Source organism: Prionailurus bengalensis, chromosome D3, assembly GCF_016509475.1.
Source record: "Prionailurus bengalensis isolate Pbe53 chromosome D3, Fcat_Pben_1.1_paternal_pri, whole genome shotgun sequence".
NCBI lineage: Eukaryota > Metazoa > Chordata > Mammalia > Carnivora > Felidae > Prionailurus > Prionailurus bengalensis.
The window spans coordinates 26,936,931-26,949,977 of NC_057356.1; the positions used below are offsets into that span (position 1 = coordinate 26,936,931).

General features: G+C 52.1%; 2 protein-coding genes across 2 annotated transcripts in view; both read right to left on the reverse strand.

Annotated features, from left to right (window-relative positions):
- LOC122470455 (small G protein signaling modulator 1-like) overlaps window positions 1-13,047 on the reverse strand; it is a 101,876-nt gene that overhangs the window by 32,235 nt on the left and 56,594 nt on the right. Inside the window, 4 exon segments of the mRNA XM_043558083.1 lie at window positions 2,032-2,096; window positions 3,512-3,650; window positions 5,563-5,634; window positions 5,637-5,726. Of these exon segments, the coding sequence (XP_043414018.1) occupies window positions 2,032-2,096; window positions 3,512-3,650; window positions 5,563-5,634; window positions 5,637-5,726 (366 nt within the window).
- Window positions 9,369-12,569, reverse strand: LOC122470454 (small G protein signaling modulator 1-like). Its single transcript, XM_043558082.1, has 4 exons — window positions 12,205-12,569; window positions 10,851-11,014; window positions 10,072-10,204; window positions 9,369-9,633 (listed from the first exon to the last, which is right to left on the reverse strand). Exons 1-4 carry the CDS (start codon window positions 12,251-12,253, stop codon window positions 9,611-9,613), a joined length of 369 nt encoding a protein of 122 aa, XP_043414017.1. The 5' UTR covers window positions 12,254-12,569; the 3' UTR covers window positions 9,369-9,610.

Consider the following 13,047-nt stretch of genomic DNA (forward strand, 5'->3'; position numbering starts at 1 on the left):
TCTCTTCCAGATGAGGAAGGCGAGGCTTGGAGGGGTGAAGTCACTTGCTGGCTTGACTGCTTAATAGTTCTGTGAGCCCAGGGAAGTCGGTCACCTTTCTCAGCCCAGGCCAGTGTGCCATTACCTCCTCTACCTGGAAGCCAAGGCATTTAATCAATGGGCAGGAGGCAGACAAGGGGCAGGCAGGAAGGAGGCAGGGACTCCACATGCTCTCCAGGCCTCTGGGTGCCTCCGATCCGTAGCAAGAGAGAAAGAGAATGGCAGAGGTGGGCAGCTCTTGTTCACAGTGCAGCTAGATAAAGAAGGCCCTGGGAGATGCGCCTGGTTTGCTTTCAAAGATGGCCCCGCACTCTCACCGAATGCCTGCCAACCTGCCACCCTTCGTCCGCTCCACCCTGGGCACCTGGAGGGCACAGTGCCTGGTACACAGGAGGCACTCAGCAAATGACAGCTTGTGTTTGCTCTGACCATGCCCCCTCCCTTTGGCTGTCCCCTATCAACTCCTGGAGAGGACCCTGGGCTTTCTGGAGCCTGAGGACTCACCCCTCCCAGCAATGAGGAGGAGGAGGAGGAGGAGGAGGAGGAGAAGGATTAGAAAGAGGGGAAGGAGGGGGAGGAGGGTGAAGAGAGGCAGGAGGAGGGGGAGGAGAGGGAGGAGGAAGGGGGAGGAGGAGAGGGAGGGGAGGAAGGAGGAGGAGGGGGGAGGAGGAGGAAGGGAGGGAGGGAGAGGAGGAAGGAAGGGGAGGGGAGGAAGGAGGAGGAGGGGAGGGAGGGGAGAAATGAGGGGAGGAGGGGGAGGGGAAGGAGGGGCAGGGGGGAGGGGGAGGAAGGGGAGGAGGAGATGGCTAACACTGACACACGCATACACTACGTGCCAGGGAGCTGCCAGAGCTCCCATAATGCAACTCATTAAATTCTCACAACAACAGTACTCCTATCTTCTCCATCTTACAGATGAAGAAACTGAGGCACAGACTGCTCGTGTCACCTGCCCAGGTCACATCACCGGGAAGTGCAGAGATGGAATCTGAACCCCAGCTGCCCAGCGCCAGAACTTGGGCTCTCAACCACCATGAGGGATGAGCCATGGCACGCGACAACATTGTTCAAGATCCATCTTGACCCTCGACCCTTTCTCCAGGAAGCTTTTCCATTTGGGTTCCATAAACATGTGTCCACGCTCCCCTGGCTCCCAGCCAGGCCCTGCATCAGGCACTGGGGATGGGTGATAACAGAACAGGCAAAAACCTTGATCCTGAGAGCTCATGTTCTCCCTGCCTCTCCAGGCGCGGGGGGACATGGCCTGAGCTGCTGTTCCGCAGGCCATGCAGGACATAGTAACACTTTTCTGGAATCCCTGAAAATACGTGTTTTATCTCCCCCATCTAGGCTGGGAGGCTGGGGAAATAAAATGTGCTAAGAATCACAGCAGAATGAAAAACAAAAAAAATCAGGCTTTGTGGTCAGTGGGTTAGGCTTGAGCTCTGGCTGTGCCATGTATTAGCAGTGTGACCTTGGACAAGTTACCTTGCCTCCCTGTCCCTTAGTTTCCTCATTTGTTAAACAGAAACCATCAGAATGCCTGTATTTAAATTTTCATTTTTAACTCTGTGGAAAGGGATCAGACCACCTGACTCTTCTGCACACAGGTGAGGGGAACCGACTTTTATTGAGCACCTAGGACGTGTCCTGCTAGGTGTTAGGGGCTCTATACATGCTTCTCATTTAATCCTGAAAACAAGCCCTCTAAGGTGGGCACTGGGGATGCAATGGTGACTAACCAGACCCCTGCCACTGAGAAGCCCCGTTGTTTGCTGTCCTCCCTCAGTACCTAGACACAATTTATCCTCAATCTCTAGATGAGGCTCAGAGAAGTGCATGTACCTACGCTAAAAACAGACACATTTGGGAAATAGGGGAGCAGAGGTTCACGTGCCAGAGCCAGGCACCTTCCCCTCACACTGCTGACATACAACAGGCATTTGATAAATGCCCCCAGAGACCACAATGGCAAGTAAAGCCAATACGCACATCCATAGAAGGCTCTGGAAAGGATCTGGTATTTCATATTGTCACAGAGGAGCTTCAGGGGAGCCCTGCAGGTGGAGGAAAAGACGACACTTAGGAAAGACCACACAGAGCCCAGGTTCCCTGGGGAAGCACAGCTTGTTGCCTGTAGGGAGCAGATTAAAACCAGTCAGTTAAGGGGACTGGAGGCGGGGGAACTATTATTTCTACCCATACAGCATCATTGCCACTTCCCCTAGTCTTTGGGGTCACTGCCTCCCCAACACTCTGGACCTGCAGTTTGGATGAGGCTGATTCTACCCAGTACCTGACTCAGGTTGGAATCACAGTCCTTGAATAAGAGGTGGTCACGTGATCCAACCTGAGCCAATGAGAATGAGCCCTGAGACTTTTGTTGGAACTACAGGGAAACAGACCCATTTTTCTCTGTTCAAGCTCCTAAGCCAGAGGGATATAGGACAGTGGCTGCTGGGATCCATTCTTGCCACTCCATAGGAAAGGCCTGCCTGAGAATGAAACCACCACAGAGGCAACCAGAGGCAAGAGTTGAAGAAACAGAGAGATTTCTGTCTTGAGCATCTGGAGCCAACCATGCCTGAAGTCACCACGCCTCTAGACTTCTCCATCCTGTTGCGATTTCCTTTCGTATTTGAACTAGTCTGAAGTGGTTTTTCAGTGACTTGCACCAAGAGTTCTGACTTCTCAAGTGGCCCAGCTGAACCAAACTGAGCCAAACTGCGATTCAGAGTCTGGCTGATTGCAGAGGTGATGCCTCAGAGCTCCTCCTTGTGTGGGGGGGTTTTGGGGGCTGTTTTGGCTGCAAGAGGAGAGGGGAGTAAGGCCCCAGCAGTGTTGGGGAAATCGAGGACTGCTGAAGGGAGTATTGTGCATACTTGCAGAGAACAGGATGGAGGAATAGTTGCATATTTTTCTCAGGACCTCCTGGGGGCCACCCAGCAAAACCCAGGGAGACAGGAAGGAGGCATGGTTAATGTCCTCCAGTTACACACAGGGAGGCATTAAACACGAAAATAACCCTCACTGTACCCTCAGGTTGGTCGGGTGCAGACTTGCTCAGGTTACCAGGCATTTGTATCCCCATTCTGTGGAGGAGCAAACTGAGGCATGTGTGCTTGGCATTAAGTAATATTTGGTGTCACCGGGCCCTTTAATGGGCAGCAAGCAGAGCCCCGAGCTGACCCAGGACAGACACATAGTACGCATGATAAATAAGCCTTTGCTGTAAGAAGCCACTGAGATAGCAGGACTGTATGTTACTGCAACATAACCTTGTTTATCCTGACCGATACATGTACGGAAGCTCCGCTAGCTAGGACTTCACAAGGCTAGCCTTTGACCCAGACCTGAGTGATTCCGTAGCCTACATCCCTCCTCTGAATTCAGCGCTGGGCAACAAACAGGTGCCTACAAATCTTCTGCAAATCTTTCCATTCCCTCGACCCATGGCGTAAGCCCCTCATACCTCTCATGGTTGCAGCCATTGGTTGAGCCACCATCGGTGGAGCCACTCTGTGAACAGGATGAGCAGGAGGATTTCCGGGGGCTGGGTTGCCATAAGGGTGGTAGGTTGCTCACGGAGACATCCATCAGGTCCTGGGGGGCTGTGGTGGATAGAAGGGATGGGGCAAGAGCCCCAGTTAAATCTATGTGGGTCACGGAAACCTTACCCCGAAGCAAGCAGCTCGCCCCTAGGCCAGCACAGGGATAGGGAAAGACTCTGAATGTGACAGCCAGAAACAGCGACCCCAATCATTATCTGACCCAGATAATGGCCTTTGAGCCCACCTGATCCAATGAAAGCCACCAGCAAGATTTGGGGCCCTTACCAGATGGGAAGTAAAGAAAGGAAGAAAAAGGAAGAAGGCGGGGTGGGGGGGGGAGAGTGAGAATAGAAAGAGAGACAGAGAGAGAGAGAGAGAGAGAGAGAGAGAGAGAGAGAACATGCCAAGAGCCAAGAAAATAGACCCAGTGCCACAGCAGGAGGCCAAGCCTCACCATGTTGTCATTCAGCTGTCCTTATAGGAGACTGACAAGAAGGAAGAGGGGCCTGCTGGGGGTTTCTGGGCAAGGCTGATGATCCTGAGTCCCCTGGGGTAGACTCTCTGGGAGAGAGAATCTCTAGCAGGGAGGCAGAAGGGAGCCTAACTCAACAGATGAGGCAGGGCACCCAAGGGCAAGGGACCCAGCGGAGGCCCTGCTGATGAGGTTGTCTGCACTGTCCATCAGCCTGAGCCATACAGCTGTTCCATCAACGGGTCTCAAGCAGGCTGGCGACCGCCACCCAGCATCACGCTTGCTGAAAAGCCACATGCCAGTGTCCCACCCCGATCTACTGATTTAAAACCTGCTAGAGAGAGAGCCCTTAAGTCTGTATATCAAAAAGAATTTTGATAACAGCAGCCACATTCGAGAACCAAGAGAGCATGACTGATCTCCTAACACTTGGATATTGGAGAGTCCTGATCAAGTGCTCCCAGGATACAGCACTTAGATTTTCCCTCACTGCCTCCTTTCCCAGCTCCATGGAAACCGTGGCATCTGCGGGGCTGCAGGACCAACACGACAGTGACACATGCGTTACAATTTCTGTCATTAATTTCCTGGCTTTGTGACAGCTCCAGACAGGTGCAAAAATATTATTTTCTCAAGGACAGGGCTCGGTAAACATTTTCTGTCAAGGACCAGGCAGTCAACATGTTAGGGATTATGAACCATTTGGCTGCGATCACAGCCACTCAACTCTGCCTTCAGAATGCAAAAATAGCCATGCTCAAGATGCAAAGACATGAGCCCGGGTATGTTCCAATAAAACTTTATTTATGGACATTGAAACCTGAATTTCAGATCATTTTCACGTCACAAATATTACTCTTTTGATTTTTATCGATTAATAAAAATATGTGGAAACCATTCTTAGCTCATGGGCTGCACAAAATGAGGCTGGCTCCGGCCTGTGGGCCCTAGTTTGCCTAGGAGATTAAGAAGGGTTCACATCGACCCCACCAGCCACACCTCCTCAAGGATGACCGGTAATCCCTGGCCTCTTCCCTTGGGCTGCAAGGTCGGGGGGAGGGGAATGGTTGCTGAGCCCACACTACTTGTCATCAGCGCTCAGTAGCTGACAGGGCCCAGCCCTACCCACTGACAGTATAGAAAGCTGTCTTCACAATGTCACATAGAAAGCTCTTCCCCAAGCTGACTCACAGATGAGCTGGCCAAGAAAGCACAGTGAGCCCCTGTAAAATGTTCTAGAAAAGTGTCCCCAGTTCTCTGCTTCCCTGATCGATTTCAGCAAGCGGTGGCAAGGCTGCCTGCATCCCAGCCCCTCGCACTCCACAGGCATCACCAATGGATCCCTTCACCATGGAACCCCTGACTCCCGCACCAGGGAGGCTAGACAGCGTGAGGGCATTGGTCTGTCTCCCGCTTCCCTCGTTGGGACCAAGACTCAAATGACAACATGGCAGAGGTGGCCGGCACCCAGCCCCAGGGTGGGAGTAGCCCAGACGTTACAGGGGGGCTACTGCTTCAGACCCGGCATGGGGAAGGTGGCGTCCCATCTGGCTTGCGCCCACTGACTGCCCTGGCCACCACTAGCACCGACCGGCCGGCAGGAACCACCGTCCAGGCAAGGCTCACAGAGACTGGGGGAGTGCTGCCCAAGCGGTCGGGAGCAACTTGAGACACAAAACAGAAAGCACCAGTGAAACGGAATGTCCGCGGTGGGCAGAACACTGACACAGGCGAAGAGCCAATTCCTCAGGGCTGAACCTCTCCCTTGCCCTGCTCCACACGGCTCTGTGTTTATAAAGTGCCTACTATGTGCTGGCTGCTGTGCAGGCACAGGATTGCCCTATCGTCCTCAATCGCCCCGTGAGGGAGGCCTCTCTTCTCCCATTCTGCAGAAGGGGAAACTGAGGCTCAGAATGAGCCCCAGCCCCAGCGGGTGGTAACTGGCGTAACATTCCTTTCTGACTAAGGTCCCCTCTCTTTCCGCCAACAGCTTTCACCTACTGAGTGCAAGTACTACCACTATCCCCTTTTGCAGATTTGGGAACTCAGTCACGGAGCATGGAAGCAGCATGCTCAAGACCGTCCAGCTAACAAACGGTGGGGCTGGGATTCCAACCCAGGGTGTCAGACCCGAGAGCCTATTCAATAGTCTCTCAACCGACATTCCCCCGACACCACCCTTGCTCTAGACCAGCAGCTGTCCACTGGGGCAATTTTGGCACCTTGAGGCCATCTGGCGACGTCTGGAGACATTTTTGGTTGTCACGACCTGGGAATTTGCTAGATGCTGCTGGCATCTATCTAGTGGGTAGATGACAGGGATAATGCACTAGACCCCCCACCCCCACCCCACCACACAATTATTCAGCCCAAAATATCAACAGTGCTGAGGCCGAGAAACCCTGCCCTAGACCAGCTCTGTTCAACAGGAATCCAACCTGAGCCACATGCTTACTTCAGAAGTTTCTAGAAGCTGCACTAAAGGGGGGGGGGGGACCAGATGAAATCAATTTCAACAATAACTTCTGTTTAACTCAGTATATCTGTAATGTTACCATTTTAACGTGTAATCGATATAAAATTACTGAGAAGATATTTTATATTTCTGTTGGTTGTTGTAAGTCTTCAGGATGCAGTGTGTATTTGACACTTAAGGCACAGCTCCATCCGAACTAGATGCATTTCAAGCGCTCGGGAGGCATGCGTGGCTCACGCCTGCCATCACAGACAGCATAGACAGTCTCAGCAACACAGGAGAATGGAAAGGCCCTCTTCTGACTCCGAAACGGGCTCAATGTTTCAGAACTGGTCTCTGCCTCCTCTGTGCACAAGGACCACGAGACGGAGGCAAGAAGACACTGAAAGGGGGTTTAGAACCATCTATGGCCACATCATCCTGCCCACAGGGGAAAACTCTTCTCCCTTATTATTGAAGGCAGGCATCTGCAAACTTTTTCTATAGAGGGCCAGACATGTAAATATTTTGGGCATTGTGGGCCTACAGTCTTGGTTACAATGATCTCACTCTGCTGCTGTGGTGTGAAAGCAGCCATGGACACACTGTCTGTGAATGCGTGTGTGACTGTGTTCCAATAAAACTTTATTTACAAAAACAGGCAGTGGGCCGAATTTGGACCACAGGAAGGAGTCTGCCCATTTCTGATTTAGGCACTTCTTCAGAAAGGACTTCATTGTCCTCAAAGGTGAAAACCATAGCTCTGGGGCTCAGGCCCCTGAGAAAATCAACCAAGCAGGGGGCACCATTTCCATGTGGGCTGAATCTGACTGAGCTTGGGCATGAAGGGGTGAAACCACAGTGTCAACCGATCCTGGTCAAAAACAATCTGCATGGAGTGGTTGTGAGAGGTACAAGCTCTGGAGCCAGGACACCTGGGTTCAAATCCGAACCACGCCGAGGATTAGCTCTGTGGCTCTGGACCAGTTTCTTAACCTTTCTGCGCTTCAGCTTAACCTTTCTGCACTTCAGCTTCCTCTTCTGAAAAGTAGGCGATGGTGAAGACAGTGGCACCTGCCTAGGAGGGCCGTGGTGAGGATTAGCATTGTGTTAGGTGCCTGATACATCATCACACTGACTCCTCAGAATATGACCCTGGGTGGGGAGGGTCTGTAGAATGCCTCCCCATTCTACAGACAAGGAAATGAGGCCTGCAGAGGGCAAGTCACTTGGCCATGCTGCAGTGGCGGAGAGGTGAATGCAATGATGTGTGCTTTACTCAGCCAAGGGCACTTTTGCTCCCAGATGACACTCAGCAACGTCTGGGGACATTTCCGGTTGTCACAGCTTGGTGGTGGGGGAGGGGGCAGATTTGCTGCTTGGCCATTAGTAGCGGGAGACCAGGGATGGCACTCAACATCCTACAAGGCACATGACACCCCCCCCCCCCCGCCCCAAGAATTATTCCATCTACAACATCGGCAGCTCTATGAGTGAGAAGCTTTGATCTAAATAAACTGAGTTCACTGGGGTTTCCTCACGGGCAGATGAGAATTCAAGTGCCGGGAGTCTATCTGGGAGATGTTTCCAAGAAGCATGGGTAGGCGAAGTGACACGAGAAGGCAGAGCAAAGGGCTGGTTACCACTCAGGTTACCACTATGGGCAACTGGTGCTTGATCTCCTGGCGGGGAGGGGGCGCTCTGGGAGACATGCAGACACGCATGTCAGAGCTTTCTTACCGGGGTGGGGGTGAGGGAGCCGGGGCGTTTATACACTAATTCCTGCCAGTCGTTGGCTGAAGGCTGCTCCAGGGAGGATCCTGGTTCCTGGACACCTCTACCCCACCCCCACCCACAGGCAGAAGGGACCCTCAGGCAGAGAGACACTAGGATGGGAGTCGACAGGAGAGCCCGCAAGGAGGGGTGTGGGTGGGCACTGCCAACGTCTGTTCTGCTGGCACACGGAGAGCCCCAACACGCTAACATGGACACTTCCCAAGCAAGTAAGACCTCCGGCACCCAGCCTGGCTCCCAGCAGAGCCTACAAACTATATGTTGGATGAGCCTCTCTGGGGAGCAGAGACAGGGCTTCCCGGGAAGGCAGACAGGGGGCATCTGGCCCCTCTGATCATTCGGCTCTTGGGGGTGCTGTATGAGCCTGGTACCACTGACAGGCTGGAACGGCTCCAGACCCCAAACTGGGGTAGGAACAGATGTAGTAATGAACACTTCAGGACACTCTCAGGCTCCTAGTGATGCAGAAACACCAGGCTTTGGTCCTAACTGACCATGAAGGAATGAATATATGGGTGAAGATGAGAAACCAACCTGAGCAATATAAGACCTTACCACCAAGCCTGCCCCACATCCCAGATCCCATTGAGCGGTGGACAAAAGCCAGAGCGTGAAGCGACCCGGCACGATAGCAAAGGTAGGCTCAGAGCCATTATCCATCAAATGGAACAACAGGACCACCAAGGGTAAAATAAAACGGGGTTGACAGAAAGCACCTACAGCTTAATACTGAGTTGCTGAAACAAGACATCCACATGGTGCTTAATAAATGCTGGGACTCTGGGGCACCTCGGTGGCTCAGCCGGTTGAGCATCCGACTCTTGGTTTCAGCTCAGGTGGTGATTTCACGGTTCTTGAGTTCGAGCCCTGCATCAGGCTCTGCACTGAGAGCTCAGAGCCTGGTTCGGATTCTCTCTCTCCCTCTCTGCCCCTCCCCAGCTCGCTCCCTCTCTCCCTCTCTCTCTCTCTCTCTGTCAATAAATAAATAAATAAACATTAAAATTTTAATAAAATAAAATAAAATAAAATAAAATAAAATAAAAGCCAGGCCTCTGAGAACTTTCCAAATATCAGTTCATTTGATACAAATAACACCTCCGTGGTAAAGACGACCTTAATGGTAACAGTCTCCACGAACCAAGCATCTATGTCACGGCAGTCACTGTCCCAAGTGGCAGACATATATTAGCATCTCATGTGCCAGGGCCTGGTGCTTTGCTTCCTGCCTTTGCTGTTTTTGACCATCATGTATTGAAGCCCTACTGTGTGCGAGACTTGATTCCACGGACTTTACATTGATCACCTCATTATCTCACTGAATCCTGACAACAGTAGAGTGAAATAAAATACCAACAACCACATAACAGCAGCTAGCATGGACGTGCTCTGTGCCAAGGGCCTTCTCTAATTTAGTCCCCACAAGGGCCCGATGATGCAGGTGCTATGTTAACGTCCCCATCTTACAGATAAGGAGACCAAGGCACAGAAGGGTGAAGTGACTTGCCCCAATTCAACCAGGATTCCAGAGCCCACTCACTACCCCGTGGTAATTCCTGCTTCAGGTTTACCTTTATTAAGCTCAGTAGTACGTGGTTCTCACTGGGGGGAAACCGAGATACTAACTTCCTGGTTTCAAATCCCCCCCCCCCCCGCTGGCCCCAGAACCCAGACCACCTGTCCACAAGCCCCAAACACCTGGAGTTATTTTCATGTTCAGCTAACAGGTTAGATCTCGGGGGCCCAGAGACTGGGAGGCTTACCGAATTCAGACTGCATGCCAGGATAGATGATCCTGAACACGTAATCTGTGGCCTCATCATCTTCCTTGTCCGAAGACGTGGACTCGGCAGAACCCTGAGGGCTTCGCCTGCACAGTTTGGGAAATACTTTGCCCTGAAAGCACAATCCCAATGCACAGCCCTTGGGATACATCTGTCCCCACAGTCTGTGCATGGTCTGAGGGTCTCAGTGGGGTGTGCATGAGCCCACAAAGCCAGGTAAGGAGTTATGGACAAGAACGACCACCCTGGGGCGCCTGGCTGGCTCAGTCAGTTGACCATCTGACTTTGGCTCAGGTCATGATCTTGCAGTTGGTGAGTTTGAGCCCCACATCAGGCTTGCTGCTATCCGCGCAGGGCCCGCTTTGGATCTTCTGTCCCCCTCTCTCTTTGTCCCTCCTTTGCTCACACTCTCTCTCAAAAATAAATAAAACGTTGGGGCGCCTAGGTGGCGCAGTTGGTTAAGCGTCCGACTTCAGCCAGGTCACGATCTCGTGGTCCGGGAGTTCGAGCCCCGCGTCGGGCTCTGGGCTGATGGCTCAGAGCCTGGAGTCTGTTTCCAATTCTGTGTCTCCCTCTCTCTCTGCCCCTCCCCCATTCATGCTCTGTCTCTCTCTGTCCCAAAAATAAATAAACGTTGAAAAAAAATTAAAAAAAAAAAATAAAACGTTAAAAAAACTAAAAAAAAAAAAGAAGGACCACTCCCCACGGCTGACCCCCGCCCCCATCCCAGCCTCCCTGGGGCCCCCACGGTCACTCACCTTCCCCCGCTGAGACCAGAGTGGAGGGTCCAGCTGCCCATGAGGGAGCAGCCCATTTTCCAGGCACGAGAGGAACTGCAGGAGGTGCCCCCCCTTGGGGAAGCGGAACGGCGGCCTCTGGATCCCGTCCTGGCTGACCAACACCACTGTCCCACCGCTGTCCACTGCCACCGCGACCCAGCCAGAGGAGACCCGGCAGAAAGTCACTATGGGGCATGGGATGGGGGTCCTCCTGGCAAACACATCGCCCTGGGCATGCCAAGCCAGACCCGTGGACCTGCTCCAAGGCTCTGGGAAAGTCCTGGGCAGAAAGTCAGGGGAAGTTTTTACCTTCCCAGAGCCCCTCCCATCCCACCGGCCACTGCTGCAGACTGGGAACTATGGGATATGGTCCAGAAGAATGTGGTCGCCCCCTCTGAAATCACCCACCAAGGGGAAACACCCCATGTCCCTCAAGTACCCTCTATGCATCAACCGGACCTATTTTTGTATGGAGGCTTTCAGACCTACCCCTTCTCAGGGCAGTAGTGACTTGCTAGCATGTATTGAGCACTTACTGTATATAAGCACAGCACATGAAAGGCAGTGTGTTATTGGAATACCCAAAATAGCCCTATGAGGTCTATCTATTATTGCCTATTTTATAAATGATGAAACTAAGGCTCAGAGAGGGTACATGACTTGCTCTGGGTTGCACAGTAGAGTCTGGATCTGAACCCACTGAATAAGCTTAATGTGGGGCAGCTGGGTGGCTCAGGTGGTTAAGTGTCAGACTTTGGCTCAAGGCATGATCTCATGGTTCATGACTTCGAGCCCTGCATCGGGCTCTGTACTGACAGCTCAGAGCCTGGAGCATGCTTTGGATTCTGTGTCTCCTTCTCTCTCTCTGCACCCACCCCTCAAAAAATAAATAAACATTAAAAAGGTTTTAAATAAGATTAATGTGACATGCCTTGGTAGAGTCCAGATCCCTTGCTTTCTACAACAGGATAGCCCTCTGCTTGTTCTGAGTGTACCTTCTTTGAGCTCCGGGTTTGAGTCCAAACTCTGGAGCTTACAGGCTGTGTGACTTTGTGCCAACCTGTTTAGAGCCCTGCTTGGCACATCACAAGCGCTCCATTAAGTGTCAGCAGCTAACACCGTGGGTTTGATGCTAAGTCCTGAACCTATGTCATTTGATCTTTACAACAATGCCATGACTAGGTGCTGTGGTGATTCCATTTCACAGATGGGGAAACTGAGTCTCAGAGAGGTGAAATCACTTGTTTGAGGTTGCACAGGTAATGAGGAGGTGGGAGCAGGCAGGGGAGCCAGAAGGAACACCCCCACCCCGTGCTCCCCCAATAGTCTCTACCTTGCTGGTGGCAGTGCAGGTATACAATCTCCTCCAGGCAGATGGTCATAGCATAGTCCCAGTAGACGCTGGAAGGGGAGAGATGGTTAGTTCCACAGGATGCCTGCTCACTTCATCATGGGGAAGGGCCCATGAGGCCAGAAGACCACACCCTTGCTAACCCTTTTCACTAGGACCCATCTGTCCCCAACATCTGTATTCAAGACTTCCCAAAATCTACCTCGCCTTCTTCTGGTCCCAGTACCCCAATTTTCTGAGGAACACACTTCCCTTGCCCCCATCCATGTGGCTGAGGCTGACTCCACCCACCCTCTATGCCAGGATTCTAGGAATAGCCATCTGATCCAGGCCTGGCCGATCCGCACATTCTACTATTCCAGCCACAGTGATTGGTTCAGGGATGGCCCCATGACCCAAGCAGAATGAATGAGACTCAGTTGTTGGATTTATGTTAGAATAAACTGGGAAAAGGATGCTCCTTTCTGCTAGGAGAGTGGGAGCAGAGATGATAAAAGTCTGGAAACATAGGGAACCATGGCAAGAAAAAGCCTGCCTGACGATGGAATCGACAGGAAAGCAGAACCAAGAGATGGAGAGTTCAGGCCCCCATCATTTGAGTCCCTGGATCCACCCATGCCTGAAGCCACTGTCCAGAATTTTTCAGCTCAATGCCCAAGTCCACTTGAGTTTAGTTTTCTGTCACAGGTATCTAAGTATCTTGACTCAGACCCCAACGCCAAACCACCATGCATCCGAGGGGTTAGAAGAGCCACTCAACAGCTTTGACCCCATAGGTCCCAGCAGTGTGATGTGAAGGCTTCTATGGGCCTCAGTTTCCTCCTC